This window comes from Enhydra lutris, unplaced genomic scaffold (genome assembly GCF_002288905.1).
Source record: "Enhydra lutris kenyoni isolate GAN:26980312 unplaced genomic scaffold, ASM228890v2 scaffoldscaffold4, whole genome shotgun sequence".
Classification (NCBI taxonomy): Eukaryota; Metazoa; Chordata; class Mammalia; order Carnivora; family Mustelidae; genus Enhydra; species Enhydra lutris.
Window position 1 is genome coordinate 3,839,680 of NW_019154088.1, and position 16,978 is coordinate 3,856,657.

The 16,978-nt window shown below is 45.9% G+C and overlaps 1 protein-coding gene across 3 annotated transcripts; it reads right to left on the reverse strand.

The window, feature by feature from the left end:
- Window positions 1–457: 457 nt before the first annotated feature.
- Window positions 458–11,564, reverse strand: LOC111140644 (gremlin 1, DAN family BMP antagonist). Of its 3 annotated transcripts, none has more exons than XM_022492841.1 (2): window positions 11,398–11,564; window positions 458–3,385 (listed from the first exon to the last, which is right to left on the reverse strand). In XM_022492841.1, the coding sequence occupies exons 1-2, from the start codon at window positions 11,562–11,564 to the stop codon at window positions 2,830–2,832; spliced, it is 723 nt and encodes a 240-aa protein (XP_022348549.1). In that variant the 3' UTR covers window positions 458–2,829. The 3 variants fall into 3 exon arrangements, with proteins under 3 accessions (XP_022348549.1, XP_022348550.1, XP_022348551.1); XM_022492842.1 differs by lacking the exon at window positions 11,398–11,564 and having other exon boundaries at window positions 458–3,147; window positions 3,271–4,276; XM_022492843.1 differs by lacking the exon at window positions 11,398–11,564 and having other exon boundaries at window positions 458–3,147; window positions 3,358–4,273.
- Between the last annotated feature and the right edge of the window lie 5,414 nt (window positions 11,565–16,978).

The following is a 16,978-nucleotide window of genomic DNA, read 5'->3' on the forward strand; positions in this document are numbered from 1 at the left end:
AGGATTTGAATTAATAATTACATTAAATAACCATAACTTTTTGTTTAACTATTCACATTCCACACAGTGGAAATTATTGTTTCCTCCAGATTTTTCACTTACATTTTTAACTTTGAAGAACTACAATAACAAAAAAACAACTTACAGACTCACAGGATGTGTGTTTTTCTCTTTTAATGCCAAGCACAAAGTGTACATCATAAAATTCATATTTGGTGTTTGGCATTATTTTAATAGGAAAGATAGATATCACAAGTATCTTGCCATAAAAAATTCTACTATAGTAATGAAAAAAACATACTTTTCATCAGTGACTCCAATACAATATGTAATAGATATGGCACTGTCAATAAATGTTGGAAGACACACCATACTTTGCTAGTCTTAATATAGGCACAGTAAGAAAAGCAGACATTTCCCTCTTGGCTAGTGCTGTGTTGGGGGGTTGTGTTTTTTGTTTTTTTTTTTTTTTCAGGGTAGTTATGCTGCCGATTATCCCAGTGAAGTTAATTTTGAGGAAATTCTCTTTACTTAAGCCAAATCTGACTTACATGCAAGACTGTGGTACAAGCTACTAAAAGAAGATTACTGCTGCCAACTTAAATCATCTCTTTTTAACAAAATTGCATGCTTGTGGCAGAGTTAAGACAACAAGAGAAATTCAGTGTCTGCTGGTTCTGAATGTCATTTTCCTTTCTAGTGTGGTTTTACATGTTCAGCTCCTTCCCCCTTCTTTTCCTCTCCCCCACCCTCAAAATTCTGGCTTAGTATTTGTGTGCTTAATTAAATCCATTCTGTGCTTTTTTGTTGGAGGATGTGGATGATGGAGAGATTAAGGGCGGGGCCATACAGTGTACACGAAATACACGGACTGTGTGTTCGGGCAAATTTGCCTCGTGTGGAATCATCAGTAGTGAGTTCGAAAGTTTCAAAACTCGACCCAATATTTTGGGTGTTCAAGATAACTTCTGCCTCAAAGTATGGTTCTGGCTTAGCTGATAGATGGAAGAGCGCCACACCAAAAAAATAAAATAAAATAAAATAAAATAAAAGCAGGCTCTTTAGTGCAATGCTGGCACCTTAGATGGGCAACTAAAATGCTAAGTCAATGGTGCTTGTTTTCCCTATCACATGTGACTTGGCTAGCAAGGATGAGAAGGTACAAGGCAAAAAAAGGGTTCTGGGGGGTGGGGACAGATTTACATAGAAAACCTCAGGCTTAAAGAGCCAAATCCAAACCGCAGTAAGGTCCACCTGCCCCACACTTTGGCCATCAGATAAATCCTAAGTAGGGATGGGGAGGAGCCAGAGTTTAATCAGTGGAGGGGTCTACCAATAGGTTCTGGATGGTTACAGTGTTGCCCGAATCCCACCTCTAGCAGAGAGACAGCTAACGCACCCAAATGCTCGGATTTTTTCCCCCCGCAAATGCTCTGATTCTCAACTGGGATTTCTCATTAGACCCTGAGAAGGCAAGGAAAGATGAGGAAGACATATCCTTTACACTTCCTCCCCGTATTAAACTACTCCTTAGCCAGAGGCAGTCTCCTTTATTTCTTTATTCTCTTCTGGTCCCCTGCTCAATCTCCTACCAATGACTGAAACAAAAAGACCCATAATATACTTCTAGCTCAAAAGGAGCAGACCCTCAACTCTCCCCTCTTAGCCTGGTTCACTGACAAGGACACAGCAAAGGGAGAATCTTTCTAATACAGGGCTGTGGCTCTCACAAGCATTACACAGAAATAATAAGCTGGGAAAGAGGTGGTTACAACCAAGCAAACGGAAGGATACGGGGACCTTCTGCTTATGAGGTGTTCGTTTTCTTCCTATCGCTGCACAGGGGTTTCTGAACTACGTCTATTTTCTGCCTGAGGGGCGGAGTCGGGGGTGGGGGTCCTCTTGGTTTCGCTCACTCACCGGGTTCTGAAAATAAGAGTGGCCAATATTTATGTTTTAAGTGTGGTGTTGTGTTACAGCCAATGTCAGCATATCACAGTGACAGCCAAAGTTAGTGATTTTTTGGCAATTTCATTTTTCCTCTGTTCACTTGGTTTCTGTTAAATACCAGGGAAAAACTCGCTGAAGCATGGGTTGCACTGTTTGGGGGTTGGCCTTTCAAGACTCTGCAGGTCTCCCGCGGGAACTCGTGTTGCGCCCAACTGGTTCCCCCACCCGTCCATCCCACCCACCTCTCCCTCCTGTGTCCCTCTTGTCCTTTGCGCACACCAGCCTCCTGGAGTCGGAAGACCCTTCCCAAAATGAGAAACAGTCACGTCTATGGTGGAATGAGCTAATTAAGAGTCCCGGGCAGAGAAGGAATTAGACTGAAATAGTCACTGAGATCCTCAGAAGGGATGGACTGTGGAAGGGGGAGGAGGACGGGAAGAAGCAGGCGCAGGTGGAAATACCTTTTCCAAGTATAAAGCAGCACTAAAACAGGTCTCTTGCCCTCAGAGTAGCCTCTTGCATTAACATTCATTCAGAAAGGAGATTCTGGTCCCAGGAGGACAAGTGGAACACCCCGGCAGAGGCTGACCGCAGCCCCGCCCCTTTTCACGTGCCTCCCCCAAGTGTGGGCTTTCCGTGCCAGCCCCCTGGAAGCGGATGCTTTTGCATAATAGGAAGCGTGCTCCTCTGGTGTCTGCCACCCCCCAGACACCCACGCACACTCATGCACACAAACTACGCACTAGCAGGCTCCTGTCAGAAGGCAGCTGCTGGTTCTTCTTGCTTGTAAGTTGAAGCCAAGTAAGAATCAGGTCGTTTTAGGTCTGGCTCTGGGTCTGCCTGAGGCTGCATCCCTAAGACAGGCTGGGTGTGCCCAGCTTAATCCAAATCGATGGATATGCATCGACACTGTTTGACTCGCGTGACCCTCTTCTTCTTGGTGGGCGGCTGCAGTTCGGGGCAGTTGAGCGTGACCATCATGGTGGTGAACTTCTTGGGCTTGCAGAAGGAGCAGGACTGGAAGGAGCCTTCCTCCTTCCGGATGTGCCTGGGGATGTAGAAGGAGTTGCACTGGCCGTAGCAGAAGCGGTTGATGATGGTACGGCTGTTGCAGCCCTCCTCGTGGATCGTCTGCTTCAGCGGCTGGGTTTTGCACCAGTCTCGCTTCAGGTATTTGCGCTCGGTCACGTGCAGGGCCTCCTGGCTGGACTCCAGCACCTCCTCCCCGGGCATGGCAGTGCCACGGCCTTGGCCACGCCCCCGATTCCTGGAGCCCGGTTGCTGGGGAGACTGAGTCTGCTCGGAGTCATTGTGCTGGGCCTTGTCTGGTGGAGGGATGGCACCTTGGGACCCCTTCTTCTTTCCTTCGGCGGTGGGCAGCAGGGTCCCCAAGAGGAGAAGCAGGGCTCCCACAGTGTAGGCGGTGCGGCTCATGCTAACAGAGGGAAGCACAGAGAGGGGAGACACAGAAGACAGACAAGTCAATTTGAAAATTAACAGCATTTAATGTTTTATCAGGCACTTCTTAGACCCTCTATGTAAGACATTTCATTTTCTTCTGACAATATCTCTATGAATCTGGTATTATTATTCTCATCCCCCACCTAGCAGTCAAGCCACCAAGTACCTTGCCCTGCCTCACCGGTGAATAAGGCAAGATGGCAGCTCAGCCAGGCCCTATCGCTTCATGGCATGTCCTCCCACCGCAGTTCCTTCCCTGCTGCTGACAGCAATCACTTCTGACGTTACCTTGTGGTCACTTAATGCATTCTTGTATTGGGCTGAATTACCTTTGTACCTCTCTAGGGAAACCCAATTTTCTGTTTAGTTTTACAGCAAGGCAAATCAACCTCACTGTCCAGGCTTCATCAGCCAGGAAAGGATCCCAGTCTCCTTTTCTCCCCAACTGGCGTGAGTGCTTCTTGAATTGTGTCTTGTGTGTTTGGTTGGATGCTTGGGAGATGTTCGCTGATAGCAGGCCTTACAAGGAGAACCCTGGCAGAGCCAGGCAAGCTGTGGAAGGAGGGAGATCACTTAGCAGGAGCAACACTGGATCCAAAGTCAAGACTGGGTTTCCAGTCCAGGTCTTGGGGCAACAACTTACCATCTGACCTTGAGAAAATCACTTTGCTTCTCGAGAAATGACTTCTTGTAAGCTCATCTCCCCAGACAGTTTGTTCACATCAAATTTGAGGTTCAAACAAAAGCAGTTTGAGAACTAACCAGATCTATGGCAGGATCTCAGACAGAATGAATTACCTTTCCAGAAAGATCACATTAACTCCTAAGACTCCTGGACTTCTCACTTGTTCTCATTTTTAAATGGGCATAGCTATTGATTATATCATTCATGATATCATGATATACAGTTTTCTACCTTTAAATGATGAAATATGTCATTTACATGTGCGTGTATCTGTGTGTGTGTTTCATCTAGGAGGTAGAAAATGGCATAAGAAAACAGGTATATGCAAATTAATTAATTATGGCATTAATAAATGCCATAGATATGTAGAATAAATTAATGATAGTGAATTATTGTGGATGGGCCTGGACTTAGACATAGGTCAGAAAGGGCAGTGAACAAGGGCAAAAAAATTAGAGAAGTGGGGGAAGGCAGAGGGAAAACTAATAAAACAAATAAGAAAGCAAGGATGGAGAGACAGAGAAGAAATGGACTATGGAATCTAAATCAGAGAAAGGAGGGCTCCTAGGGAGGCAGAGTGTTAAGAGAAGGTAGAGTGGACAGAGGAGAAAGAGGAGAAGCCAGAACATATTTTTTTAAGAGGGCAAGCATCACGCTATTGAGATTCTCTTGACACAGTGCCTCTCAACCTCAAGGAGCAGAGGATCGCCTGGTGGAGTTGTTAAAATGCAGATTCTAATTCAGTCAGTCTGCCTTTCTAACAAGCTTTGAGTAGCAAGGCCTGTAGCTCTGGCAACCTTGGGGCACAGAAAAGAGTTATTAAAATGTGGAAGGATTTTCTTTTCAAAGAGCGCAATTGCAAATTCACAGCTTTCCTCTAGGGCCATCTAACCAAATCTGACCTACATCTTGAGGCTTCCCCCATTCCCCAGCCCCCGTGCCCACCATGGTTCTGAACCTAAGGGCAGATCTGTGAGTACCCATTTCCCTGTTCTCTTTTATAGACCAGCATTACATATAATAATAAATGCAATTTAATAGTAACCTTATCACGTCCCCCCAAAGAGCTATACGAGTTCGTATGATTAGCTAAAGCAATCACCTTTCAAAGACAAAGGCCTTGCGGAATCTACATTCTCTAAGCAACAGTCCCTGTAAGTAAAGACCATGCAACCCTAAGGTTAATGTCGAATTAAGATAACTTAATATTAAATTTAAAAGATCCTTAAATGGCGCCATTTTTCTAACATTAACCTAATACTCTGGGGCAAGTTCAAGTTTGGAACTGATAATGTGACATTTAGCTCCTGTTCTTTCGACTGTAGACTCCCTGGCTTTTGTCAGTTTATGTTACAACATCCCTGTTCTTTAAACAGAGCCTTTTTTGCCTCAACAACAAAAAAATTAATTTCCTTGTTTTGTCTTTAAAAATCACTCATGAGAAAAATCCAGTTATAAGACAGTGCTGATTTTCTCCAGAGACCGGGATAACTTGAGCCATGACAGTTCAGTCTCCTAAGCAAATATATTGTGAATTTGAGAAGCTTTAACAAATTTCTTCTATTTGTTTAATTGGGGAGCAGGACCTAAACTAAAATTCAGTCTCTGCCCATTTCAAAGAGGAGCACATGAGACAGCCCTAGGCTTACACCCACAGTCTTCCCTCATCCCTACTGAAAATGGCCCCAAGGACAATTCAGCCCTCCCAGAGCAAGACCCTCAGAGCCCAACATTACAGAGACCGATCTGAAACTGACTGGGGATATATATTGCATGTGACAGTTCACGTCATAAAGCCATCCCCTCCCACACACATCTGCCCAAAAAATGCAATTTCCTTTCTCCAGACCAACATAGGACTCTTTTTATGCTCGACTTTTCCTTCCTGGCATTTTCACATCTGTCATTAAATAAATATCTAGTCCGAAGGTCGTGAGGACTTAGACATTGCCTTATCCTCAGCGCCTGGCTCAGAGTAGGTGCTCTTTTGTTAAATGAGTGCTTGTTATGGCCCACGTTGATTTACAGAGTCTCCGTTTTCATTTTAAGATGCTTCATGTGTGCCGATGAGCAGCCGAGCCTAACACAATATTTTTGATTTCGGAGAATCAAACTCCTTCTAGCCTAGAAGTATCTTAATATTTGTCTTTCTTTTTCTAGGAAAACTTCAGATAGACACTACTTTTCACCTGGTCCCATGCAGAATGCTGTGGGTTTCATTTTCCAATTGAAGCCACTGTATTCCCTGTGGCAGAAACCAACAATAAAGCAAGCAGTAAATTCACAATTAGTCAACAGTGGTTTTCAGTTTTAATTTAGACAGACTTCCTGTTCCTATGGGAGCTTTCGAACTCTGTAAGCCAAAGGGGTCTAGAATGACAGACTGTTTTCTTGTTTGGGGGGTTTTTAAAGAAAAGTAAATTTTTCTCAAAATAAGATTTATTAGGTGTGGAAAATGTTATAAAATGGTTTCTCATGTCTTAAAAAAGGCAACTTTTTAAGATCTTTAGTGCTTACTGTGAGGCTTTTGACTCTTTAAAACTTAAAACTAGCTATTTGGAGAAAAATAAAAACCAACTTCAGGAATCTCAATCAACACAGACCTCAGCTTAAAGAACAGTGGTTCTCTGAAGGACTCTGCACATTCCTCATGAGTAAGAGTTAGAAGCTTGAGAATTCTAGTAGTGCTAGAACCAGGGCTCTGTCAAGTCATTGTGGTCAATCACCCAACCTCCCCCCACACACACCACAGACTGGTCATGATTACTCAGTGAAGAAAAAGGGACTGTTTTGCTCTTGAAATCCCAATTGTATCGCCACCAAATAATCCGCACTTTGTAAATATCACAAGCATGCAGGAAATCATGAAGTTGTAAATTTCTCGAAAACAGTTCTTTTCCATATCAACACCTCGCAGAAAACCCCATTATCAAAAATCAGTCTAAATCTTAATCAAACCTCATGTTCCTATGAATTATCCCTCATGCCCAAGCATGAGCTGCAAACATTTTTGGTAATTTGCATCCATGAAATGACCCACTGACATCATTGAAGTTGAGCTGCAGTTTGTGGGTCCAGAGTGCATCATGACACCCACAAAGACCTCCCTTTATACTTGTTGCAGACAACATTCTTCTTTTCAAACCCTGCCTCAACTTCTCCTTAATGCATTTCTGTTTTCTCCACGTAATGTGATTTTTCGTGGCAAGTATTTTCGGCAACTGCTCTCCATCAGCAAGACCTGCCTACCCTTACCGTTTTTTTCCCTTTACTACTGGTCCTCCCCTCCAATCCACTTGTGCCTGAGCACATAGATACTCTCAAGGCAGTTCTTCTCTACCTGATGCTTTTCTTCAGGTTTCCCTTAGTGATCAAGAGAAAACATCCGCATGCAGGATAAGCCAGATCAGCCACCTCTGTCCGGTGTAGGTCATGGTGATTTAGTCCAATCTTCATAAGGCTCTAAGAACACAATCGTCTAACTCTAAGGAATCAGAAATAAAAATGCTGTGTGTGACCTGTATCCAATATTTTCAATGTCTTTGGGAACGTTTAGGCCAACTCCTTGGGGCACCCTTCTTACCGTATTTCTCATTTTAGCTAATCAACCTGCTTATAATCAGTTAAATGGAGTGCTGAGTGGGAATTACAGGGAATTGACAATGGGTCAGCAAGCCAGATGTCTATGCCTGAACATCTGATCCACTCCTCCTGATGAATTAAGTTTTAGAAAGACGCTCAACAGGCATGACATCAAATTATTCTCCCAGTAGAAGAAAATAATTAAAGTGACAGCAAATGCTCTAAATGCAGGCCAGATTTTAGAATAATCTCTTCCTTTTTCTCAGAACTAAATCTTTGAGAAGGGAAAGGTTATTTTTAACTTGATCTTGAATTTTTAAAAAGATAGCTTTTAGAAGTTAAGTAGAGAATTTCGTAAGAATACACTGGGTCAATTTTTTTTTTCCCAGACAAATCGAAAAAAGAAGATAGAAGAATTACTTGCTGGCAAACTAGTAGAGGATAAAGTCTCATCCTGTATGAGTCGCAAGACCCTAACTACAACCTCCCTATTTAGAAGACCATTCAAGCTAAATCAGGTTGGCCACCCACAACACACAGGACAGAAAGGAAACTTCCAGGTGGTTAAGTATCTCAACAGGTCTATGCCCACGGGAAGATTTTTTGCTGAAATGAATGATTGTATGCAATTTTTGAGGTCAACAGGAAACAAGTTAGAAAGTAATAAATATTCACTGAGCAGCACTATTGAGAGTTAATCTATAGGTTCTGTTTTGGGATGCAAGACGGGTGGTAGTCCTTATATGCATGGAATTCAGGACTTAATTTCAGAAACAACTTATAATATATCTGGTGCCATATCATGTTACTGCCTCTTCCAATACCATCGCTGATAATTAGAATTATCTCTATATTTGAACCCTGAGCATGTATGCTAAGCATTGTGCATAAATCAGACCGTATTTTATCGAGAGAACATGAGGTAGATAATATTGTCTTCCCTTTATCAAGCAGGGAATCCAGAGTCAGAAAAGTTAGGAATCTGCCCAAAGTCAAACAGCTCCTCAGTTGGAGAGTCAGGGCTGGAGACCCATTCTACCGAGCCACCAAACGTGTCTTTAATCACTGTTCTGTGGACACCTGGCACAGTTCTTAACAAGGGGCACATGAACTTGTTTTTAATACAATACAGTTTGAAGAATATTGTAAGTCAAGTAATTATCTAGTTTGTATCTTCATGTTCACATGTGAAGAAAAAACTTCTGTTGTCCCAGGAATTATTGTTGTGCTTTGCATTTCTAAGAGCATATGTTAAAACTAAAGAAAATTCCTTGCAGATGTAAGGCATGGGCTGGTAACACTTGTGATCCGTGCCTTTCAGTTGGATGCCACAGTTACCTCCCCTAACCGCCCCCCCCACCACTTTTGGTTACATAAAAGGGTTAGGTTTTCCCATCAGTCCTTAACTCTCTATTCTAGACATGCTCCAAGCTTCATTGTTGACAAGCATTTCTTCGGAAAGGGGTCTGTGGCATAAAACTTCTTGGCCTTATTTTGCTTGTGATACTTGAACATTAAGAGCAAGACAGAGGCTTCAGTTTAGAAGACAAGGCAGGCAGCTCTGGTTCAAAGATGTGAGGACTCAGTAGGTTTCTACTCTCCTCTGTGCAATCATTTCCATAAAGGCTGTGTCAGCCAAATAGGATTTCCTAAAGATCGTGGGTTACCAAAACATTTCACTCAAAATGCACTTTTAAGAAAATAGAAAACCTGTAAAATTACAAAGTTTACAAAACACTTCAATTCCTACAATGACCTGAGGGTTAAGCACACACACACACACACCCCAACTACAGTTCTAAAGAACCCTTCAATAATTAGTTAATACTACAATTGCAGAGTGCAGTTTATCCAGTGGTAGCAATAAAATCACCTACTGTTGTAGACTTGTTGCTTTGAAATGCCCATCTCTTCAAGTCCCCCAGCCCCCCCTTCCAAAAGAAAAGAAGAGAAAAGAAAAGAGAAAATTAGAAAAGAAAAGAAAGGAAAGGAAAAGAAAAGGATGGAAAAGGGGAAAAAAAAAAAAAAAGGAGGGGTAGGGGCTGGAAAGCCCTGGGGTGAAAGAAGACTCCTAACTGGGGACTGGGGTTATCTTAACCTCTTCTCTGCTATTTATTTAAGTTGTGTGTACAGCCAAAAGGAAGCCACCACTCTGGGGTCCCTGGGACAGCTTAAATCCCCGTGACCCACTTAACACAATAGATTGTTTTAATCAACTCGTGTCCTGGCACCATCTCCAAGGGGAACATAAAGAGACGCGCACATCGCTCAGATCTGCTTTTTCCAGCGGGAGATCCAATTACCTACCAGTGGTCGCCTCTCTGCCCTCGTATCATTTAAGGAGAGATTTTAACCCCTAACGTCGGGGCTGTATTTCTATGTAAAATTGCTGGGGTTCAAAGTAGGCAGAGGAGGAGAAGGCGGCAGCAGGATTCAACCCGGGGAACCGTTCGGGCCAGCTCCGGGCGCGCGGCAAGGGCTTCACGGCAGAGGCCCGGTCACCTCCTGTCTGCCCCCGCCTCGCCCGGGGACTGTCGCCAGAGCCCGCTGCGGGGAAACACCCGGCTGGGGCACCCCCAAGGCGGACCTGGGATCCGAAGGCAATGCCAAGCCAGAGCGGTGGCGAGTCCTTTCTTTTCAAGCCTGAAGTCTACAAATCGTTCCGGCCGGCAAGGTGACAGCCCCGACGCCCCTCCGACCCCGGACCTGGCGACGGGGTCACCGAGACGGAGAGAGAGAAGAGACGAAGACTGGGGCGTCTAAGCCGCCAGTCCCGCGTTGTCCGTCGCTAGCGAGACTCAGCGAGGAAGGCGGGGGCCTCTAGGACACAAACTAAAGAGTACAGGGGAAACGGGACCGGGCGGCTTGGCGCTACCTGGCCCCCGGACGTCAGCGCTTCAAGCGAGGCGCGAGTGGTGCGGGGAGAAGCCTGAAAGAGGCACCCAGCCGGCCGGTGGATGTGTGCGGTGTTTGTGGTGTGAGCATTGCAAGCTCGCTGGACTCCTGGTCCCCGACCGCCCACAGCCCTTCAGCCGACCCGTTACCCGACGCTCCGGTTTCCACCGCGGCCGAACTCCGCGTCTCTGTTCTCGCCCGAGTCTCCATCTCACCTTGACGATGGGCCAGTGGACCCTCCGCTGAGTCTCCGGTTCCTCCAGCCCACCGCGGGATCACACCTGGGACTCCCACCGGAGCCCCCAGAGGTCCCGAGCGGAAGCGCCGGGCTTCGGACACTTGGCCCCTCTCAGTGCGGCTGGCCCCGCGGTCCGAGGTCGAGCCGCAGGGCCCGGCTGCTGCCCACCGCTCCCGCTCGCCACCCCTCCGCGCTCGAGGGGTGCCCACCAGGGCTCCGCGCCTCTGAGGTGCCGGCCGGGTTGGCAGGAGCGACTGCCACACGCACCAGGAGCGCGCTAACTGGGCCCCGGGAGGTGGAAGTGGGATGCGGGGCAGTAGCTCTCGCTCCTGACATCCTCCTTGCCAGGCTTTCCACGCGGACAGCGCAAGGTGAGGTTACGGCAGCCAAGACGGTGGCGGGCAGGACCCTGGAGTTTTCTGCATAATTCGCCCCGGGGAACTGCGGCCTCCGTCTGCGCGTCTGGAGGGCTACCGCGCGTCTGCACCAAGCGGGACGCGGGAGTCTTTTGACGGGACCCTTGCGCTCTCTCTCTTTCTCTCGCTCTCATTCTCTCACTCACTCCGACGGGAGCCCCTGCACTCACCTGTCAGTGCTGCGGGTCTCCGGGGCCTGCGCTCTCGACGCGGGGCGCGGTGTGCGACCGCGGCCCGAGCCGCCCCGGCTTGGCGCGGGGTCAGCCAGACAGAGAGTACGGCTTTCGCTGCACACTGGGTCGCCCGGTCCGCGGAGGGCGCACCGAGTGCGGGGCATCTCGCCGTCTCGGGTTTAAATGCCGGCAGCCGAGCCGGACGCCCGGGGCCGCGCCTCTCCATTGGCCAGGCGCCGCCGCCGCCGCGGGACCCGCTATCCGCCCCCTTTCCCGGTACTGCCCCCGCCCCCCCGCACCCCTCCTGCCTCCCCGCGGGGTCCCCTCTCCGCCTGCCTCGCCTCTTTGTCTGCTCCCCCCGCCCAGGCCGGCTGGGAGAGGTCACCCCAGGGAACCGCGCCTGGAATGCACAGCAAATCACATTTTCCGCTCCCGTTGGAGGGGGAAGCGCGGGAGGAAATCCCCCCGGCTCCAGGCCCCTCATTCCTCCTCCGCCCCAGGCCTGGGCTTTTCCTCTCGCCGGCCCCGCTCCGCCTGCGTTGGCCCCGCAACGCGCTCCGTCGCAGAGGCTGCCCTGGAACGAGCAAGATCTCCGTAGGATCTCGACAGACGAGGCGGTTCTGGCCCCGTGGCGGGAGCGGGCCTGCAGGATGCTCTGGTTGAACTGTCGCCGCGGCTCCGGCGCGACTCGGCCGGAGGCCCCCAACTTCGAGGGCGCTGACCCCCGCGCCCCCGTTAACCCCGGCGGGCTCGCCGGCCGCCAGCAGGAGCCTGTCTCCAACAGGACACCCTCCTCTCCTCGCCCGCCGCGGGTTCTTTCAGCTCAGATGCTGACGGCCTCGGCCCCAGAGTGTACAGAAGGGAATAACAGGGTGAGAGTAAACCTAAAAGGACCCTCGCAAATCAAGGTTTCCATTTCTAAGCCATCTTTAAAGGGGAGAGAACAACAGCTATGCGAGAAGAGGCTTTCTGTAGCATGTTCAAGATGAACAAATCAGGATAATAAAACGTCAGGCGAGGAAGGTACTCCCAGGAATATAAGACAAAAAACCCCCGGTTTGTGAAAAGGCGGCGTCACATTCTGTATTTATTACTGAGAACCCAATGGATAGCGGCGAACACACTCAGCGCATAAATATTTTTCGAAAGATGAGCGAACACTTTCATTTGTTCTCTGAGCTTGAAAATTGGTTCCTCAAAGAAGCCGTAAATTCTGTGTGTCGAAGTTATAGCCCGTGCAAAAATCAACCCGGCTGCGAGGTCTGCAGACCGGCTCCACCGGCCAGGTCAGATGATGGCTTCGGAAAAGAAAAAGAAAAAAAAAAGAAAAAAAAAAAGGTTATAGAAGGAAATGTGAAGGTGCCTGTGCTCACTAAAGCAAAATAAACAAAACAATGAAACCCAACAAAGGTACTTGGGAAACAGTCCCGATTTAAGCACTTGGATAAGAAAACAAAACAAAACCCCAGAACTGCATGATTTTTTTCTCTTTAGGCAGTCATTGTGAGGAAGCTGCCAGAACACTGAACACCTACTAGATACTCTGAAGAACTTGAAATCAATTTTTCAAAATCAATGAAACAAGAAAGAAGTCTGCAATAAATCAATGTCTGTCTAGAGAATCTTCATCAGGGGAATGTTTTGTTTGTGCAGTCTGCAGTTTCTACCCATAAACTCTGTCCTCCACTTGAAATTTAGTTTCCAATAATTTTTTGTTAAATCATCCCATGCAGTTTGTAGTTGCTTGCAGAAGACGAACATTCAACGGGGCTTAAAGGTTGAGGCTGGTGGAGTGGGCTGGAGGAGATTAGGGGAGGTCAGAAATATACAAAATGTTTAGACAAGTAACAGTCCAGCCAAAGCCCACCACCAATCTGTAGAAATCAGTTGTTCTCTTTGGGGGTCAATTCTGCCTCAGAAGAGAAAGGGGCATATTTTACAAATGCCATTAACTCCTAATTTAAAATCAATGTTTTGGTCACCGTTTTGTTTTGTTTTTCCTCCAAAACTCATAAAAGCTGCCCCAAATAAAAATACATTGACAAGGGTTTTCCTTCCGAATTGGAAGTAATTGTTTTGGAGCACTGAGACTGTAGTTTGATATATTTCTATCTATCTCTGCGACTGTTTGTATCTCCGTCTAGTAAATGTTGAGATCACTATGACCCCTCTTCGGAAGGCTTTTGAGACCACAATGTCTACAATACAAACACTCCAGTCCTCACCCCACCACTCCACAGCTCTATCCCATTTCACCGAGCCCGGTCTCTTTAGTTTCACTCATCTCTCCCTGTCACTACAATGGAGGCTTCATGATGGCGGAGACTTTGTCTATAGTAGTCACTCAGGTTATACCAAGCTCATAGAATACAATGCCCAAGACAGATTTAGGATTCAACAAATAGCTGTGAACTAGGAATGTTCAGCCCACGCCCACTAACTAGGATTAGCGGCTGAGCCGAACTACAACCATCATGAATATGGTAAACACGGACCTTCACCTCACAGAGTTTATAGTCGAGAGTATTTGTAAATATTTATATAGATATCCAAGTTTTTGGCCTCATATTTGTGTTTCCACAGCTCTCAACCCGTCATTGCAAACCATTAACCAATCAGGGTGAAGGCATAAGAGTAAAACCTCTTCAGGCCTCTTTAACCATAATTACATAATTGAAACCTGCTCTTAGTAGGAGGGGGAAGAAGTAGAAGGACTCCATGTAGTCAAAGTTAAAATTTTAAATCTGGGATGTCTAAACAGTGATCACTAAGTGATAAATGTCACTTACAGAAACAACTTGCAAATTACTTTGAGGCTTTGAGAAGTGTAAGTCATGCTCAGCTACTGTTTTTATTAAGGGAGAATCTATTTCTCTTGTTCTACTCACCTATCTGTAGCATGTGTTTGTCTCCATCTAATTCCCAACATGTTAAGATGGAGTTTCTCTTTCAGATTTGGGGAAGAACCTTGAAGTCCTTCGTAGGGAAGTCTTTGCTCAAAACCGCAAAAGCTGTTCACCCAATTGTGGAGATGACGTATGGCATCTTGCATTGGATTAAGGAAGAAAAAAAGCCATTCACCCATCTGGAACTGACCTTGGTGCCCTTTCTAAAGGAAAAAAAAATAAACGTGATAATGGACCTGACAATAGTTAAAGAAAAAGATATTTGCAACAGTCAAATAACAGCTAAATGATTCCTATCTAGAATGAATTTCACTTATACACTAGTAAGAAAAAAAAATCCTCAAGTCACCCAATAGGAGTTGGCAAAGCACATGACTGGGCACTTCACAAAGGTAGAAACCCGAATGACCAATAAACATGAAAAGGCACTAGATTATACTAGTAAATAGGGAAAACGCAAACTGAAGTAAGAAGATGCCCTTGCTGAGCTCGCAGACTGAGAAAGACTTAAGTCTGCCACTATCCAGTGTTAAAGAGAATATGGAGAAGCAGGCACTTAATGCAATGGCAGTGAGCGTGTATTGGTAGGACCATTGCAGAGAGTAATTTGTTGACATGTGATAAAGTTCACCATGCCCCTAGTATACCACTCAGCCATTCTACTTCTAGGTAAGCCCCTTATAAGAACTTGAGCACATGTAGGAGGCCTAGAATTGTGTGAGTGCTTCCACTGCAGAATCATTTGTAACTGTCTCAGCTCAGGGTTGACTCCTGGCCATGACTCTTGCTCTCTGTGCATAAGCAGCAAAACGTTGACCAGTGTCCAGTATATGAACAATGCACGTACATGTGAAAATTCCGAACAATGCCGCCAAATACATGCATGTGAACAAATAAATCATGCGGGCCATTTTAACACTGTTGGGACCTAATGCCATACAAGTGTTTATTGTGTACACTACCATGTGCAGTGCAGTATAAAGAAGGCAAAAAGTCTGGACATGGTCCTTCACAGTCCTTACGTAGGCCCAGCAGAAAAAGCACTGAATTTGGAGGCAAAACAAAATCAGAATAAATTTCTGACTCCTCCTCGTAGGAAATGAGTGCCCCTGGGTTAGATATTTAAACCCTCTGAGCCTAAACTCAATCATCTGTTTTTATAGGAATGGTAATAATACCTACCTCTGGATAGATGACGGAATTAAGTACAGTGAGCTCCGTGAAAATGCCAGACACATAACAGACGCTTAATAAACAGGAGTGACTGCTTGGATACTCTAGAGCAGTTGGAAGCTGAAACAAAGACAATGGAAATGTAATATCAGCATGGGTCATGCGTTAGGTATCTCTATACTCACAGTGCTTAATGCACTGGATGGTATATAATAGGCAGTTGATAAAGTTACTAAATGAGTACATACAGAGGGGAAAGGAAGGAAGTGACAGTGACGGAGGGAGGGAGAGGATGAAGGAATGTGGGAAGGAAGAAAAGGAAAGGAAAGGAGGCAGGGAGAGAGAAGGCAAGAAAGGAAAGGCAGGAGTGAGGCAGGAGTGGGAGCGGTGGGGAGGGAAGGGAAGGAGATACCCTTCCAGTAAATGGCACAGCAGCTTCTATTTTTGGTAAGACCAGCAAATGGCATAAATATCCTAGAGAGGGGCACAGGCTGGACAGCAAACCCCCCTGGCTCTCTTTTGCCTGCGTCATAAGAATCACTTAGACCAAAAGTTAGGAGTTCTCCGACTGTGTTCACTGCAGGGGCAGAATCTGAGAAAGAATCCAGAAGATGCCTGAACGCGTAGCAAGAGAGGCTGGACTTCCCATGTGGAAGGCTGCTGGCAGAGATGTGGGAATGCAGCAGACAGAAAGGCAGACAGAAATGGATTTCTCAGCAAAAAAAAAAAAAAAAAAAAAAAAAAAATTCACATACCCAGTACCCAACTATAACGGAACCTGCTAGAAATCAGGCTCCCACCTTCATCTGCAGGCTGGGTGGCTCGTTAAGTCTGGAAAGTTTCTATTTGTTTTGAACTCTTTGATGCCACTTCACTCTTGGAAAAATTTGGATGGAACTTTAATTAGTTATTGATTCTCTGCTTTTCCTTAGTGTTTGAACGGCTGTGGGTCTTCATTTTCTAAATCTTTCTACCTACGCTTTCTAAGAAAAGCTCATTCTGCTGCAATTTTAAAATGCCAGGGCTTATTAAACTGAAGGTCCTCTGGGCTTTGCCCCATTGTCTTTGGCTGCCCTGCCCCTTTCTTTTACTTTTGGCTTATTCAACTCATTTCCAGCTTTTGTTCCCTTGAGATCTCTGCTGTTCAATAGAGGCCATGTTCTAAGATTTACCTTTTCACTTTTTTTGGTCCTTTTCTAAGGCATGGGAGCTCATGTGTCATTTTGCCCTTGCCATAACTGTCCTAATCAGTCACTTGTCCTGCATTGCATCTTTTAAAAGATTTTATGACATTATAAATATATGAAACTCCTCCCTGAAAACTTAGAAAATAAAGAAAATCAAAGAAAAATAAAATCTCTTATAATCCCACAACCCCTAAATAACCACTGTGTACACATACACAACACACACACACACACGACACATATATACATATAACATATATAGGTTTCCTTCCAGCTATATGAAGTATATGTGTGTGTCTTAAAGTTGGCTTT

Coding starts and splice junctions, on each gene's coding strand:
- LOC111140644 (XM_022492841.1), bottom strand. CDS start 11,564: ATGCCCCGCACTCGGTGCGCCCTCCGCGGACCGGGCGACCCAGTGTGC. Junction 3,386..11,397: donor GAGACCCGCAGCACTGACAG/GTGAGTGCAGGG, acceptor TCCCTCTGTTAG/CATGAGCCGCACCGCCTACA.